Source organism: Xiphophorus maculatus, chromosome 13 (assembly GCF_002775205.1).
Source record: "Xiphophorus maculatus strain JP 163 A chromosome 13, X_maculatus-5.0-male, whole genome shotgun sequence".
Lineage (NCBI taxonomy): Eukaryota > Metazoa > Chordata > Actinopteri > Cyprinodontiformes > Poeciliidae > Xiphophorus > Xiphophorus maculatus.
Window position 1 is genome coordinate 17427275 of NC_036455.1, and position 16224 is coordinate 17443498.

At 41.1% G+C, this 16224-nt stretch overlaps 1 protein-coding gene across 7 annotated transcripts in view; it reads left to right on the plus strand.

The window, feature by feature from the left end:
• Positions 1–16224, plus strand: part of LOC102222464 (triple functional domain protein) — a 90981-nt gene that overhangs the window by 50472 nt on the left and 24285 nt on the right. For 6 of the 7 annotated variants that reach the window (XM_023345164.1, XM_023345168.1, XM_023345166.1 and 3 more), the window contains 19 exons: positions 282–477; positions 4980–5146; positions 5234–5353; positions 5440–5631; positions 6438–6587; positions 6667–6781; positions 7946–8061; positions 8186–8308; positions 8389–8583; positions 9550–9668; positions 10272–10338; positions 10426–10535; positions 11617–11686; positions 11776–11865; positions 11957–12049; positions 12136–12247; positions 13826–14016; positions 14523–14624; positions 15992–16021. In XM_023345164.1, coding sequence (XP_023200932.1) covers positions 282–477; positions 4980–5146; positions 5234–5353; positions 5440–5631; positions 6438–6587; positions 6667–6781; positions 7946–8061; positions 8186–8308; positions 8389–8583; positions 9550–9668; positions 10272–10338; positions 10426–10535; positions 11617–11686; positions 11776–11865; positions 11957–12049; positions 12136–12247; positions 13826–14016; positions 14523–14624; positions 15992–16021 — 2358 coding nt within the window. The remainder of the gene's footprint in view (positions 1–281; positions 478–4979; positions 5147–5233; positions 5354–5439; positions 5632–6437; positions 6588–6666; positions 6782–7945; positions 8062–8185; positions 8309–8388; positions 8584–9549; positions 9669–10271; positions 10339–10425; positions 10536–11616; positions 11687–11775; positions 11866–11956; positions 12050–12135; positions 12248–13825; positions 14017–14522; positions 14625–15991; positions 16022–16224) is intronic. The other variant, XM_023345165.1, reaches the window with a different exon arrangement.

The window sequence follows — 16224 nt, forward strand, 5'->3', positions numbered from 1 at the left end:
TCCCAATACTTCTCAGCTTGCCTGAAACGATTAATCGTGATTAATAGATTATTGAAAAAGTTGTCATTTAACTTAGTGATAGATTAACCTTTAATCGGCGCAGACAGACAAAAAATGCCATTTGGTGAAAGAATGACAGCTAAAACTACAAAAATATAAAAAAATTTAATTCAAGTTTTTAAAAAAAACAACAACATTGTAAATATGTTTAACTTGCAATACGTTGGGATGAAAATTTTTCTTTCTTAGTGTCTTGAAACTCTTTTGTAATCCTTCATTAGATCATCTCAGACTTGGAGTCGTGGAATGAGGAGCTGACGGGTCAGAAGAGCGACTTTGACACAGAGGACTTGACGATGGCCGAGCAGAGGCTCCAGCACCACGCCGACAAGGCCCTGACCATGAACAACCTGACGTTTGACGTCATCCACCAGGGGCAGGAGCTGCTGCAGTACGTCAACGAAGTCCAGGCGTCTGGTGAGCTCCTGCCTGCATACACACCTGTAAAGAATCTCAGGTCTTTGACCCATTGACAAGTTTTGTTAGATTATAGACATGTTGCATGATATTATTTATATCAGGAAGTTTCGTTCATGCGCACAAAACTGGAGGGCAAAAAGAAGTCTCATTAGAACAATTCTGTTAACAAAGTAAAACCTGAAGATGTAGAGATTATTAATTTAGTGCAGTGCGCCACAGGAAAGGGAAAATAATGCAGAAAAACCGCTGAACGACTCAAAACAACTATTCTCTTTTTTTTTCGCTTTCTGTGCTACACACAGGCCTGTTGCCACAGCAACTGATTGATAACAGCTCCATTAGTGTATCAAGATTCAACAAGAAAACCCCAGAAACATTTCCCACACAACAAACAGAAGATTCAGTCCGTTACAGTATTATGTCTTCAGGCTTGATATTTATTTTGCGATTCTTAGTAAGTGATGGTTTGAACATAGCTGTGGCTGATTAGCTAGTTTAAACATCAGCTCTGCTGGTCTGCCAGAGTTGTTATGTGAGTTAGCTTCATTTTTTTTTAACTAAACAGAAACGAACCAAATTCCACACACATCTACGTGTTAAGGTTGTCAAAGTCAAGCTAGCATATCTGACCTACTTCCCTCTCCCCCTCTATTTGTTTTAATTAACACTCTTTCCTGACCTGTGAAATGTGACATCATTGGACCTTGTTATCTAGTTGTCATTGTGTTGACAATTATTAGCTAAGCACTACGTCCCTTTTTCTTTTATATATCACACATTTAAGATTTAGCGCGTCATTTCTTGTGGACAGGTTTTTGCCCTCCAGCAGGGGGATGGGAACAGGATTTTGCACACATTACATTGAAACGTGTCTGTAAAGTTTTGTTTTTTTTGTTCTTTTCCCTTCTCATTTATTTGCTGTCTCACATTGTGTGTTTGAGTGTTTGGCCACCCCTCATCATCAGGCTGAGGGATCCTGCAGGCTGCAGCTCATGTTCAGCTCAGTGTTGCTACAGATTTCTGTGTTGGCTCCATTAGTTTTCTTGTGTAGGTGTCCCGGGTCAGATTCACTCAGAGTTGGTGATGAGAGGCACCCACTCACCAACCATAATAACTCACCTGTGAACCTAAATGCTAATAGGTGCTGTGTGACAGCTCGCAAGGAGAGGCTGCATTATGCAACATGCAGTGAACACAGAAAATATATAAACAGAATATTAGTAATTTTGATCATTTTCAGGTCTACAGATGTGAATTTCTGAAAAATAAAATTTTTATGTTGATTTTATTCAGATAATTTCCTTATTCTTTGGTTTTCTACAACATTTCAGTGAAATGAAGGTATAACAAGACTTGGTTAGAAAACAGGGGTTTCTTAAATTGTGACAATTTTATTTTCTTCAAAACTGTTGTAAAAAAGAGCAAGTTAACAGCTTCTCTGATCTTCAGACCTTCTTAGATCAGAGTTTTAAGTACATTGTAGGTTTTATCCTCACTTTCTGTGCTACACACAGGCCTGTTGCCACAGCAACTGATTGATAATAGCTCCATTAGTGTGTCAAGATTCAACAAAAAAAAAACCCAGAAACATTTCCCACACAACGAACAGAACATTCAGTCCATTACAGACATAATACTGTGTCAGCCTACATCAACAAGTGCACAGAGGATGTCAGCATCACTAAGAACATTATCACCCGGGCCAACCAAAAACCCTGGATGACTAAGGAGGTACGGGAAATGCTAAAAGCACGGAACTCAGCCTTCAAGTCTGGCGACAAAGAGGCACTGAGGACAGCGAGAGCCAACTTGAACCGTGCTATCAGATTAGCAAAGCGAACCCACAGTCGAAAAATACAGGAGTTCTTCCACGACACCAGCAACACCAGAAGTATGTGGCAAGGCATACGGGCGATCACAGATTACAATCCATCCTCCCCCCCCAGTGGGTGAAATTGATGCTGACTTTCTAAATGGACTCAGTAACTTCTTTGGGAGGTTCGAGGCACTGAACAGTACTCCGGCAAAGAAAACTGTTCCCCACCAGGAAGAGGAGGCACTCTGCCTGGACACAGCCGATGTGTTGAAGACTCTGAAAAGAGTCAACCCATGGAAGGCCCCAGGCCCCGACAACATACCTGGGCGGGTGTTCAGGGAATGCGCAGGTCAGCTGGCTGGTGTCCTAACAGACATTTTTAACACCTCACTGGACCAAGCCACAGTGCCAGCCTGTCTCAAAACTGCCTCCATCATTCCGGTGCCAAAGAAACCTCAAGTCACCTCTTTCAACGATTACCGGCCTGTGGCACTGACTCCCATCATGATGAAGTGCTTTGAAAGGCTGGTAAAAGAACACATCGTCTCCAGACTCCCCTCCACATTCGACCCGTTCCAGTTTGCCTACCGCCAAAACCGCTCCACTGAGGACGCTATCTCCTCCGCCCTACACCTGAGCCTGGCTCACCTGGAGGAGAAGAACACTCATGTGCGGATGTTGTTCCTGGACTTCAGCTCAGCGTTCAACACAATCATCCCACAGCATCTGCAGGAAAACTGGGACACCTGGGCTTCAGCACCCCCCTGCGCAACTGGCTGCTAGACTTCCTCACCGACAGACCTCAGTCAGTCCGGATCGGACAACACACCTCCGATGTCATCACCCTCAGCACAGGCTCCCCTCAGGGCTGCGTCCTGAGCCCTCTGCTGTTCACTCTGATGACACACGACTGCGTCCCCAGGTTCGCCACCAACCACATCGTGAAGTTCGCGGACGACACAACGATGGTGGGGCTCATCAGAGACGACAACGACCTGGACTACAGAGAGGAGGTGGAGCAGCTGGTGGACTGGTGCAGAGACAACAGCCTGATCCTGAACGTTGACAAGACGAAGGAGATGATCGTCGACTTCAGGAAGAAACGGCCCAGCCACGCTCCACTGCTCAACAGCTCGGCTGTGGAGGTGGTCAGCAGCACCAAATTCCTGGGGGTGCACATCACTAACGACCTGACCTGGACTGTGAACACCACGTCTCTGGTCAAGAGGGCACAGAAACGTTTGTATTTCCTGCGGAGGATGAGAAGAGCACACCAGCCCCCGCCCATCCTCAAGACGTTCTACAGAAGCACCATAGAGAGCATTCTGACCAGCTGCCTCTCTGTGTGGTGTGGAGGCTGCAGCGCCTCTGACTGGAAGAACGTGAGGAGAGTGGTGCGGACAGCAGAGAGGATCATCGGGGCCCCCCTTCCCTCCATTCAGGACATTTCATCCCAGCGCTGCGTGTCCTGAGGCCGAAACATCGTCAGTGACCCCTCACACTCCCACCATGGACTGTTCTCCCTGCTGCCCTCTGGAAAGAGGTTCCGCAGCATCCGGTGCAGGTCCACCAGGTTCCGAAACAGTTTTTTCCCACTTGCCATCAGACTGCTGAACTCTTAACTGGACTGCACTTAAAATCTGGTCTCCACTTTATACCTTGCACATGTACAGAGCTAAGTAACTTCCTTTTTACTGTCAGTCCTGCACTTTATATTTTATATTCATATTTTATACTGTATTTTATTTTTATTCTGGAGTAACCTCACAACATTGGAACCTCAAAACACTGTCCTGAGCCGTATGCAACGAAATTTCGTTCTGTATACACCCTGTGCATGCAAAATGACAATACAGTCAGTCTAAGTCTAAGTCTGTCCATTACAGTACATTTGGCATGTACTGTTACATGCCAAATACTTGCAAGTATATGTCAAGTATTTGACGAATACAGTGAACCCTCGCTATAACGCGGTTCACCTTTCACGGGCTCGCTGCTTCGCTGAGTCTTTTGTGCAGTTTTTTTTTCTCACAGTGCATTGTGTGCTGCGTCCTGATTGGCTAAACAGTCTCAGCGCTTCTTCTCTACCTGTGTGCCAATAATGTTACGACATTTAAATATACCTAATACAGCATGGCAAATTTTGGCAAATATTTTTGCCCAGAAGAAAAAAGAGCAACAACAGCTACCGATAATAACTATGTTCTTCTTTCAAAAAAACACACCTGCACCACAGGCTTCAGAAGAAAAAGCCACTAGAGAGCGGAGTCAGGCTGCAGCGTCACAGTCAGAGGAACAGTGAAATACGCGAGTCACAATTTGTCCTACTGTACTTTGTATTGATGATTAAAATGATTATTTGACTGTAGTTATTTGTAAGAAAGCGTTATATTTGTTTTTTAAAAAAATGCTTGGGCCTGAAAACAGGTTTTGTTCTTTGGTTTCAATGTAGAGTATTTAATTATGCTGTATAATAATTGTAAAAAATAAAGGTAACTACTTCACGGATTTTGCCTATCACGGGTTCTTTTCGGAACGCAACCCCTGCGAGAAACGAGGGTTCACTGTACTTCTTTTTGTTTTGAGTTTTTATAAGCCTTTTTTACAAGTGTGACCTGTTTCCTGGTAGTCAGGTCTTCTCATGTCTATTCGAGGCTCATGTGACTGTCCCGTCTCTGTGCAGGGGTGGAGTTACTGTGTGATCGCGACGTGGATATGGCCACGCGGGTTCAGGACTTGCTAGAGTTCCTCCATGAGAAGCAGCGAGAGCTGGACCTGGCAGCAGAGCAGCACCGCCGGCACCTGGAGCAGTGCGTCCAGCTGAGGCACCTGCAGGCTGAAGTCAAGCAGGTCGGACTCACGCACACGCCTGCGTCATGCCGTCAGAGTTTTAAGGAGATTCAAATGAAGTGTTAAGCTTCGTTTTTGCCGCCTCAGGTTCTGGGCTGGATTCGAAACGGTGAATCGATGCTTAACGCCGGTCTAATCACGGCCAGCTCCCTGCAGGAGGCGGAGCAACTGCAGCGGGAACACGAACAGTTCCAACACGCCATTGAGGTAAAGCGCTGCTGGATATTCCCATTATTTCAGTTTTCTGCTCGGATTTCACTAAAACCTCCTCTTTTCATCTTGTCCCTCTGCAGAAGACCCACCAGAGCGCCCTGCAGGTCCAGCAGAAGGCGGAGGCTCTGCTGCAGGCCAACCACTACGACATGGACCTGATCAGAGACTGTGCAGAGAACGTGGCTTCCCACTGGCAGCAGCTCATGCTGAAGATGGAGGACCGACTGAAGCTGGTGAATGCCTCCGTGGCTTTCTACAAAACATCTGAACAGGTAGAAGACCCAATCACACTTCATTCTTTGTTTTTATTTCTACTAAGAAGAAATTGTTGCATTTTTTTAATAGGACAAGCAAAGCTTTTCATGTATGTTAGTAAGAGAAATAAGATAAACAACATTGCAGGGGAAAAAGTTGACACAAAAAGTTTTAATGACTTTGATGGTTAAAAACAGTAAACATCAAGTTTATGTTTATTAACATAAACAGCTGTTTATTAGCTAATAAATTAACTGGTAAACTAATTTATTTGCAGTGTTATTAATTTACTAATTTATTAGCTAAGCTAATAACAGCATCAACTGTTTATTAGCTAACAAATTAGCTAATAAACAGTATTAAAGGGTGTAAAATACTGATGTCATAATTTTTATTAATTGAAAAATAAATGTGTTGCTAAAAAATAAATTTTTTCTTTCGCTCTTTCTTTGTCTTTTGTCTTATTCTTTTTCTTTCTGTATTACCTTTTTCTTAATTTCTTTTGTTCTTCCTTTACTACTTTGTTTCTCTCTCTTTGTTTCTCTTTCTTACTTTCTTTGTTTCTCTCTTTGTATCTTTTCCTCTTTTTCTTTTTTGGTTTCTCTCTTTCTGTCTCTTTTTCTATTTCTTTCTCATAATTTTTTTAATCTTTCTTTTTTCTTCTTTTTTTGCTTTAGTAGTCCTGCATTGTACCTACAAAACAGTATCCTATATAAAAAACCTGGTACTGTAAAAGTATAAATAAAATGTTAAAACATGAAGCCCAGCTGCTGTTTCTGTTCATTTAAAGCACTGCTCTGTGTGACTGACTTTGTGTGTTCAGGTGTGCAGCGTGCTGGAGAGCCTGGAGCAGGAATACAAGAGGGAGGAGGACTGGTGCGGAGGAGCTGACAAACTGGGACCCAACTGTGAGACCGACCATGTGAGCCCCATGATCAGTAAGCACCTGGAACAGAAGGAGGCATTCCTCAAGGTACGACACATCATGTGAAAATGAAACCAAATCAAGTCTTTGGTCACACTTCTGCTCTGACGTTGTGTGTTTCTGCCAGGCTTGTACTCTGGCCAGAAGAAACGCAGACGTCTTCCTGAAGTACATGCACAGAAACAGCGTCAACATGCCGGGGATGCTGAGCCACGTCAAGGCGCCAGAACAGCAGGTTAAAAGTAAGTGCTGGATAATTTACTGAGGCTGCATTCACGCAGCAGGTTTTGATGCTCAATTCCAGAATTTTTTTTCTTTTGTTTGATTTTTTTGTTTTGTTTTTTTCGGCCTGGTTGTTCATAATATTAAATAATGTGGCCGAAGTGAGACTTGTGTGTGAATGATTTACGTCCCCAAAGTGACTCAGAACATCGTCACACAGCAGTGGGCTGTTTATAGAAATAATAGTAAATAATAGAAATTTTAAAGTTTATTAAGCTGACAGTCTCATCACAAGATCATAACAAGACAAAGGAAGCTAATAAAAAGAAAACACAACTAATGGCGATGGCCTCATGTGGAGCATCGACTTCTATGGAAAAATCTGTTTGGATGCGAAGTCGGAGCCAGTAGTGGTGAGATTGTGATGTGATGCAGTTCAGTGACACAGACGTCTTTCAGAATTTCAGAATTATAATTCTCAGCCATTAATTACGTTCAATCTGTCTTCTTCTGGCGCAGAATTATGACGCATGTCTCACATGAATGACGTAAAAGTTGGATAAAATGCAACATGGCCATTCAGACAGCAGACGCCTTGAAAACAATTGTATACATTTCTGATTCAGAACGAAAGAAGGGGCATAATTCGGATTTTTTTGGGAGGGTGAAAAGATAGTCATTTAGTTGTTCAGACTGTTGTGAAAAAGACAGATATAGGTCATATTTGCCGGCTTTTGGAATGCAGTGTTGGTATTTATTTATTTACTTTGGTGTAAGCTCAAATACAAAGATGTTTTAGTCAGCTTAAACAGAAAGCCAGTTAAATTATTAATACAGTGATAGCTTAGGAAAAGTGTCTGAAATCAAAAAGGAAATGGAAAATAATTTCCATTTCCAAGAAGCAAAATGTCATCTTGCTTCTTAAAGCAAGATGACATTTTTAACTGGTTGTGCTGCAAAACAATCAAAGAGAGATTTGTTAAGTTAATTATTCATGAAGACTCAGGGTTCCTAATTGGAAAAACTGCGGTAAAAGTAATGCAATTGATTTACATATTATTCACATGTGGATAAGTATAAAAAGTGAAATAATTTACGCTACTTCTAAAATCTTTCTGATTTAACTAGGCTGTTGCAGAGTAAAACGTCTCCACTGAAATCCTTCCTGTTTGTTTTGTGTTCAGACATCCTGAACGAGCTGCTGCAGCGAGAAAACAGAGTTCTGCATTTCTGGACCATGAGGAAGCGGCGACTGGACCAGTGTCAGCAGTACGTGGTGTTTGAACGCAGCGCCAAACAGGTACACCAAACACATCCAGAGACAGAAATCTGGAAACCTGATGGGAACGGTGTGGTTTATTCAGAGGGAGAGGACACACACTGATATGTAACAGTGTCAAACGAATGTGTGTGTGTGTGTCTAGGCTTTGGAGTGGATTCATGACACCGGGGAGTTTTACCTGTCTACACACACATCCACCGGCTCCAGCATCCATCACACGCAGGAACTCCTGAAGGAGCACGAGGACTTCCACATCACAGCCAGGGTCAGAGGTCGCAACAACACAAATTTAATGTTTTCTTCTACAGATTTGAATATTAAACTCACTCTGTTCTCCTTCTAAAGCAAACCAAGGAGCGCGTGAAGCTGCTAATCCAGCTGGCCGACGGATTCTGCGAGAAAGGCCACAGCCACGCGGCGGAGATTAAGAAGTGGGTGACGGCCGTGGACAAACGCTACAGAGATTTCTCCCTGCGCATGGACAAGTACCGCAGCAGCCTGGAGAAAGCCTTGGGCATCCCGTCAGACTCCAACAAGGCGGTACGGGGGATTGATGGTTAAAATCAGGGCTGGACGATAAATCAGTTTGAGCCATTAGTCAGATTTTTGTCGTATGAAGATTTAATTTGTCAAAAATCTGGATTTGTTTTTTCACCATTTCACTCCTTGGGATTTCCAAGGAATGAAAGGAGTTTTCACTCCAGAATGACGCCATTCATCAATCTGAATGGTGTCATGGCATTCAGAGTGATGCCACGATGCCCAGGGCGGCCATCTTGTTTGACTAGCATGTTTTGCAGCTTCTGTTTATTTAAACTTTGAATTCAGGTCAACTCAACGACAAAATATAAGGGTCGTTTCTTTTGTTTTTTTCCTTTTTCGTGAGAACAAAGCTATGATGTTGCAAGAATACAGTTTAAATAACAATAAAAAAAAAGTCCTAATATTAGGAGATTTTTTTTTCTTACTTCCCCCAGTAACAATTTTATATATCTAAATGTATTTAAAGTCAGATTTACAGTTTTTCAGTATTTTTTGTATACTCCCGTAGCCAGGCAATGACATTTTGTTGCCAAATTCACTGTTGTGTCTTTGTCCAATGACAATAAAGTCTTAGTTTCCTAAAAAAATAACAAAAATTATCTAGCTTTTTTCCCCATTAAAATAACATTTTTCTTGTAATTTTAAAACATTCTTCCGGTAAAAATTCCATTTTTATTCTTTTAATAATATCACTATATTCTCATAATTAGACTAAATTCCCATTGCCTGGTCCTAATATTTTTTTGTAAACTCACAGAAGGGAGTAAAAGCCCCTTTTTAAAATTATTTTCTGTCATTTGTAAATATTTATTCAAAAAATAAAGCAAGAAAAAAAATCTGATCTGGCATGAAAAAAAGTCAGATTTTATTATTAACCCATATCACCCTTCCCCAGTTAAAACCTAATTCACTCCCATGATGCCTCAGTACGCCCACTGATCTTTGAGTGTCCTTCTTTTCTAGAGCAAGGACCTTCAGCTGGACATCATCCCGGCTAATCCTCCGGGGTCAGAGGTCAAACTCAGAGACGCCGCCGCGCACGAGCCGAACGAGGAGAAACGCAAGTCGGCACGCAGGAAGGAGTACGTGAGCCGCTACCTGTTTGCCACTCCGTTCAGAGCGTTCCACGAAACCTCACAGTCATTCAGCAGATTAAAAGCAGTCTGCTTTATGAATGTAGTCAGGACTGCGTTTACTTTACATAATAAGGAAACAATAACAAGTCAGCGCTTTCTCTTCAGAAACCAAAGATTTACTGCCGAGTTAATTGAATTAGGTGAACGAGAAGCCTGGCGCTCTTTCTAGAGGACGAGCTCCAAACTGATCCGTTATTGTTCTTGTCAACACTGAATAAGGGAGTTTAATGTAAATGTGAAGGCATGATGGACTTTAAACATCCTTCTCCATCTGTTCGGCTTGTCTTTGCTGCGCCAGGCGGAGGGGGACTGTGTCATTTTAGCCTCGTGCCACAAATCAGCAGCATAATTTATGTCACTCCTGGCAGGTTTATGACCGAGTTTAATGGCCCCATAAGGCTTTCATTATTCACTGCAGTAAATGGACGGCGCTGACAAGCTGAGAAGGAGCTATTGATTATTCACCGCTTGAATGAGGACAGTATGACAAGCTGCCAATGCCAACTTGTGCCTGTGTGTTTTTTTGTTTTTTTGTGTGTGTGTGTCTAGGTTCATCATGGCTGAGCTGATTCAGACGGAGAAAACATACGTTCGAGACCTGCGGGAATGCATGGACGTAAGAAAACCTCAGACTCGCACCAAACGTCTGGAAACATCTGGAAAGTACGGTAACTGTGGCATTTCCGCTCTGCTCTTCACGCAGACGTACTTGTGGGAGATGACCAGCGGCGTGGAGGAGATTCCCCCAGGAATCATCAACAAGGAGCACATCATTTTTGGGAACATGCAGGACCTCTATGAATTCCACCATAAGTAAGACACACCTATTTAAAGGCACAGAGCATTGTTTGGTTTAATCAATCAATCGGCTTATTAACAAATTTCATTATTGATTCATAAACACGTTCTCTTACGACACATTATGCACATGTGCAAAAGGAGCAGGAAGAAGAAAAATCTTTTATTAACCTGTCCTTTTCACAGTAATAAATCTTTTTCTTGTTTATGATACACAATTATGTGTTTTTTGGGGGGAAAATGTTAAGCATGGTAGTTATGCAATAATTATTTGGGGATTTGATTTATACCCAATGGACAGGAGCTACACATGAATTTCTGTATACAGTACAGACCAAAGGTTTGGACACACCTTTCTAATTCAATGGGTTTTCTTTATTTTCATGACTATTTATAAGGCAAGAAATCCCACTTATTAACCTGACAGGGCAGGTTGACCTATGAAGTGAAAACCATTTCAGGTGACGACCTCTTGAAGCTCATCAAGAAAATGCAGAGTGTGTGCAAAGCAGTAATACAGCAAAAGGTTGCTACTTTGAAGAAACTAGAATATAAGGGCTATTTTCAGTTGTTTTACACTTTTTTGTTTAGTGCATATTTCCACATGTGTTCATAGTTTTGATGCCTTCAGTGTGAATCTACAATGTCAATAGTCATGAAAATAAAGGAAACTCATTGAATTAAAAGGTGTGTCCAAACTTTTGGTCTGTATTGTATAACAGCATTAATGTATGAAATATGACAAACACTCAGAAAATCTGCAGCAAGCAGCTGAAAAAAAAAGAAAAAAACAAAGTCCAGACATTTTAGTTACTGTAGTTGTAACCTAATGAAGCTCGGTATAAGTAAACACCTGCAAACATCAGTGAACTGAAGGAATTTTTAAATGAACAATGGGCAGAAATTGCTCCTTGACAATATGTGACTACTGCTTCCACTCATTGCTGCTGAAGCTGCTCAATAATAGGGTGCACATAGGTTTTCATATCACTTTTAGCAGTTATTTAAACTGTTTTTGTGCAATTATTTCCATGTAATAAAGTTGTTTTTTTAATGTATTTCACGTTTTCATCTCACACTCCTAAATTTATTCCAGCATCTTTCTCAAAGAGTTGGAGAAGTATGAGCAGCTTCCAGAAGATGTTGGCCACTGCTTTGTCACATGGGTACGTATCACTTGGCTGCAGGTATTAGCAACATGTCACCAGACCTAAACAGAACTGCATTCATTTGTAACATTTCTCTGCTCTTTAAGGCCGATAAGTTCCAGATGTACGTGAACTACTGCAAGAACAAACCCGACTCCACGCAGCTCATATTGGAGCATGCCGGGAACTACTTTGACGTGAGTAGCACTGCTAGCGAGAGCGACACCGGGAAGGTTTTATCGGCTATGTACGATCAGAACTTACCCAACCTTTTCTGCCCGGCGACAGGAAATCCAGCAACGACACCGACTGGCCAACTCCATCTCCTCCTATCTGATCAAGCCGGTGCAGAGAATCACCAAGTATCAGCTTCTGCTGAAGGTCGCACATCTCACCGCACCTCACAGTTGCTGCATTCAAGAGTCTCCATCGTGCTTCTGCTGATTCCTGTCCGCTTGTCTGTTTAGGAGCTCCTGACGTGTTGCGAAGAAGGGAAAGGAGAGATCAAAGATGGCCTGGAGGTGATGCTAAACGTTCCCAAGAAGGCAAACGATGCCATGCATCTTTCTATGCTGGAAGGTGAGCGCCACACAGTGGTTGGACTGTTGATCTAGACGTGGTCAAACCTGCTAATTATTACTTCGCCAATAATATCTAACTTGTTAAAGCTAAACTGTTTCCTGTCTGACGGAAAGTGAAAATAAGGTTTGGTTTTCCTAAGTTTTTATTCACACTTTTTGGAATAAAATGTAAAAGAATGTAGACACGACACAGCAGCTCGTTGTTTATGGAAGTAATAATATATGGAGCCGTTTATGGATCGATTTTAAAGTTTATTCAGCAACGGGAGCCGACATGTCGTCACAAAATCACAGCAACGCGAAGGAAGCTAATAGAAAGAAAACACAACTAATAGCAAGGGCATTTTGTGGAAGTCTGGACGTGTAGTCAGAGTGATGGGCTTGTGATGCGATTGGCTTCAATGACACAGACTTCTTTCCAAGTTTCATAATTACAATTTCATTTTCAGCCATTGTTTACGTCCAGTTTGTCTTGTTGTGCAGAATTATGACACGTGTCTCACATCGATGACATAAAAGTCAGATAAAATGCGACATGACCGTTCAGACAACAGACACTTTGAAATCATTTTAATATGAAACTAATTTAGTGCCATATATGAAAGTGTCTGAAGACTGGAATTGGGCCGTTCAGACTGCTGTGAAAAAGTCAGATATTGGTCGCATTTTGGCAAAAAAAAAAAAAAATCATATTTGGGTCACATTTGCCTTCTGTGTGAATGTAACCAAAGAGACTTAAAAAGACTTGAGATCAAAGCTGAGAGTTATTTATTAGTCAAAGCTTTATTTCTTATGACAGAACTAACGTGTAAAATAGGGAATATTTGGCAAGACTTGAAACTGACTGTTCACAATGTTCCTGATTTATAGTCCAAACTATTTTGCAAAGAAATGAGTTCCACCTTAACCCTTTCATGCATAGTGGTCACTACAGTGGACAGCTATCTAAAAGCCATTTTCTTGTGCTTCCTGTGGATTTTTATGTTATAAATGCACACAGACCACTGAAGTGGACACTAATGCATCATAAAATATACCATCAACTACTGGCCATCAGCTGCAAATGCAAGAAATTATTTTTGTTAAATACAATATGGCCGACAGACAAAAAAGCATGAGAACCGACCCGGTCCCTCCTTCTACTGTAGACGACTCTTGCAAGTAAAAAAAATATTGTGACATCAGATAACCCCTAAGGAACAACACTACTGATGTATTTTTCAAATAACAACTTTGTATTTGGACAAAATTACAATTGATCACATAAAAAAAAGAAAATAAAAAAAAATATTTTTACAAAAAAAAATTTATGTCTTAAGAAAAAAAATTTAAAAAATGGAAAAAAAATTCTGACACAAAGGATCATAATTCATGCATGAAAGGGTTAAGAAAACCTCTATTTAGCTCAACTCTATCACAAACTAAAAATAAAATGCATCAAAGTTTCAAGCTTTAATGAGATAACATAAAAAAAAGTTGAGGAGAATGAAAGCGAAGTATGAAAAAAACGTTTTCGATAAAACACTGATTAGATTTCAAAATGAGTCTCTGTTCAAATCGACTGTTTTTCCCCCAGGATTCGATGAGAACATCGAGTCTCAGGGCGAGCTCATCCTCCAGGACTCCTTCCAGGTCTGGGATCCCAAGACTTTGATCCGTAAAGGCCGAGAGCGCCACCTCTTCCTCTTCGAGATGTCTCTGGTGTTCAGCAAGGAGGTGAAGGATTCCAACGGCAGGAGCAAATACATCTACAAGAGCAAGCTGTTTGTAAGTACATGAGGACGGATCCCCACAGAGCTTTCAAACTTTGGTGCCTTTATCTCTGTGATTGCAATCAAAGGGAAAACAAGACTTGAAACAGAGGTGGTTGATATGTATACACACATAGATTTATATTTAAAAAAATTATTTTGTTTTTGATTTTGAGCCACTAACTTGAAAACTTACAGATAATTTTGTTTTAGCCTGTAAACAAACTCATGTAAAGTCTATCAGTGGTAGTTCTTGAAAAGACCCAGATCAATGTCAGCTAAAGTGAAATATCCCCTTAACTCTCTGCAAAATCAAAAGCTAACTTTAGCAATAGGTTTGTAGAACATGCATGTAATAAAACCCACATCCGGTGTCAGATTTGGGGTAATGAATGCCACCTTTTACCCCAGGACAACTTTTTTTTTCTTGTCTCCACTTGGCATAAGAGGGAAATCATATCCAACCTTGTAAAATAGGAACAACCTGAAACGTTTGGTGCGTTCTTTCTTTCCCTCCTGCAGACGTCTGAGCTGGGCGTAACGGAGCACGTCGAAGGAGATCCATGTAAGTTTGCCTTATGGGTGGGACGTACCCCGACTTCTGACAACAAAATAGTTCTCAAGGTAAGGAATGAGAAAGTTTCTCCTTTTTCTTCTGCTGACATGTTCTCCAGGGTTGGCTAATACAGTTGTAAGAGGAAGATGTTAAAAACTACATTGAGAAAAACGACAGGCTAAGATTTTATATATGTTATGATTTTGAATCACCTGTATTGGTCTAACCCAAATGTGTGGCTTTCCTTCTCTCTTTCTTTTTTCTCCCTTTTCTTTAATTTGTACGACAGAGTATTAGGGCGGTACTAAGAAAAAAATCTACGATTTATGGGAATAAAGTTTAAATAAGTTGTATATTGAAAATAGTCAGTATTACGTGAATAAAGGGATACTGTTATGAGAATAAAGTTGTGATGTTATGAAAAAAGTTGTAATTATATGAAAATAACGTCATTATATTACAAAAATGAAATTATGGCCTTTTGAGAGTAGTCGTACGAGAATAATTTCTAAATACAATGAGAAAAAAGTTGTAATGCTACAACTTTTTTGTAGTATAACAAAAAGTTATTTTTGTAATAATATAAATGTATTCAATATGTATTTGTGTAAAAATATGATTTCCGTCTCATACTTTTGTTTTATTTTTTTTCTTAGTCCCTGATGCTCCATCGTAAACTTGTAACGTTTTATAAGCTGCTGAGTTTTCTTTCAGCCCTCCTCTGTCTTCCTTCCTTCCTTCTTTCGCTCTGTCGTCTTTGTCCTCCGGTCAGATCAACTTTGTTCCATCTGTTCAAACAAAACCCCGCAAACACATCTGTAAACCCGGGGCTGTGTTTTCTGTGGATGTTTGTACATCTAACTCTATGTGGGCTGAATCGCTTCCACCAACGCTGGTGACACCGTCAGCTCATGAACGCCCACAGTCCCTCATGCCACTTCATCAAAGTAACACGTCGTCTTCCTGTTGAAGCAGAAAAATGATCTTTTAATCATCTGGAACCCCCCCCCCCCCCACCCCCCACACACACCTCCACCACCCCCCATTCATCTTCTGTGTGTTTTTGTTGTGGAGCTCACAGATGGATTAAAGTTAGCGTCCGCCGCTGGAACAGCATGAGCCCAGAAACCCTCCACACTCAGCTCTGTTACACACGTTCACTACTAAGCTAACCACTGACTAGTAGTCATTCAGTATGTGCGTTGAAAATTGTCTCCCCGCACACACACGCACACACACTTTCCTCATTACTGTCTGCACATTTAAATGGCCATCAGTACTCTGTCAAAGGCAGATTATATTAATGTTTTGCATTTCTATCACGTGACTTCATTTCTTTTTTGTTTTGTTTGTGAGCGCATAAAAAAAAAAATGTCCCGTATTTTTTCTTAAGCCAAATCAGTGAAATTCTTTATTCTATATTTTAAATTCAAAGCTAAGTCAGGGAGCCAAACATGGAGCAACGGTGAGTACAAACGATCCCACAACACAGCCCTCATCTGCTTCACACAAGTCTGCACGCTTCCTGTTTACAGGACGGCCTTGGCTGAGTTTGTTGCACATCTTTAAACGGCGTACTGCTTCCCAGTCCTGGATACTAATACAAAAATCCTTGGCAGAAAGAATTATGGTTTTCCAAATTAAGAATTTAAAGTTTTATCTTTTTGT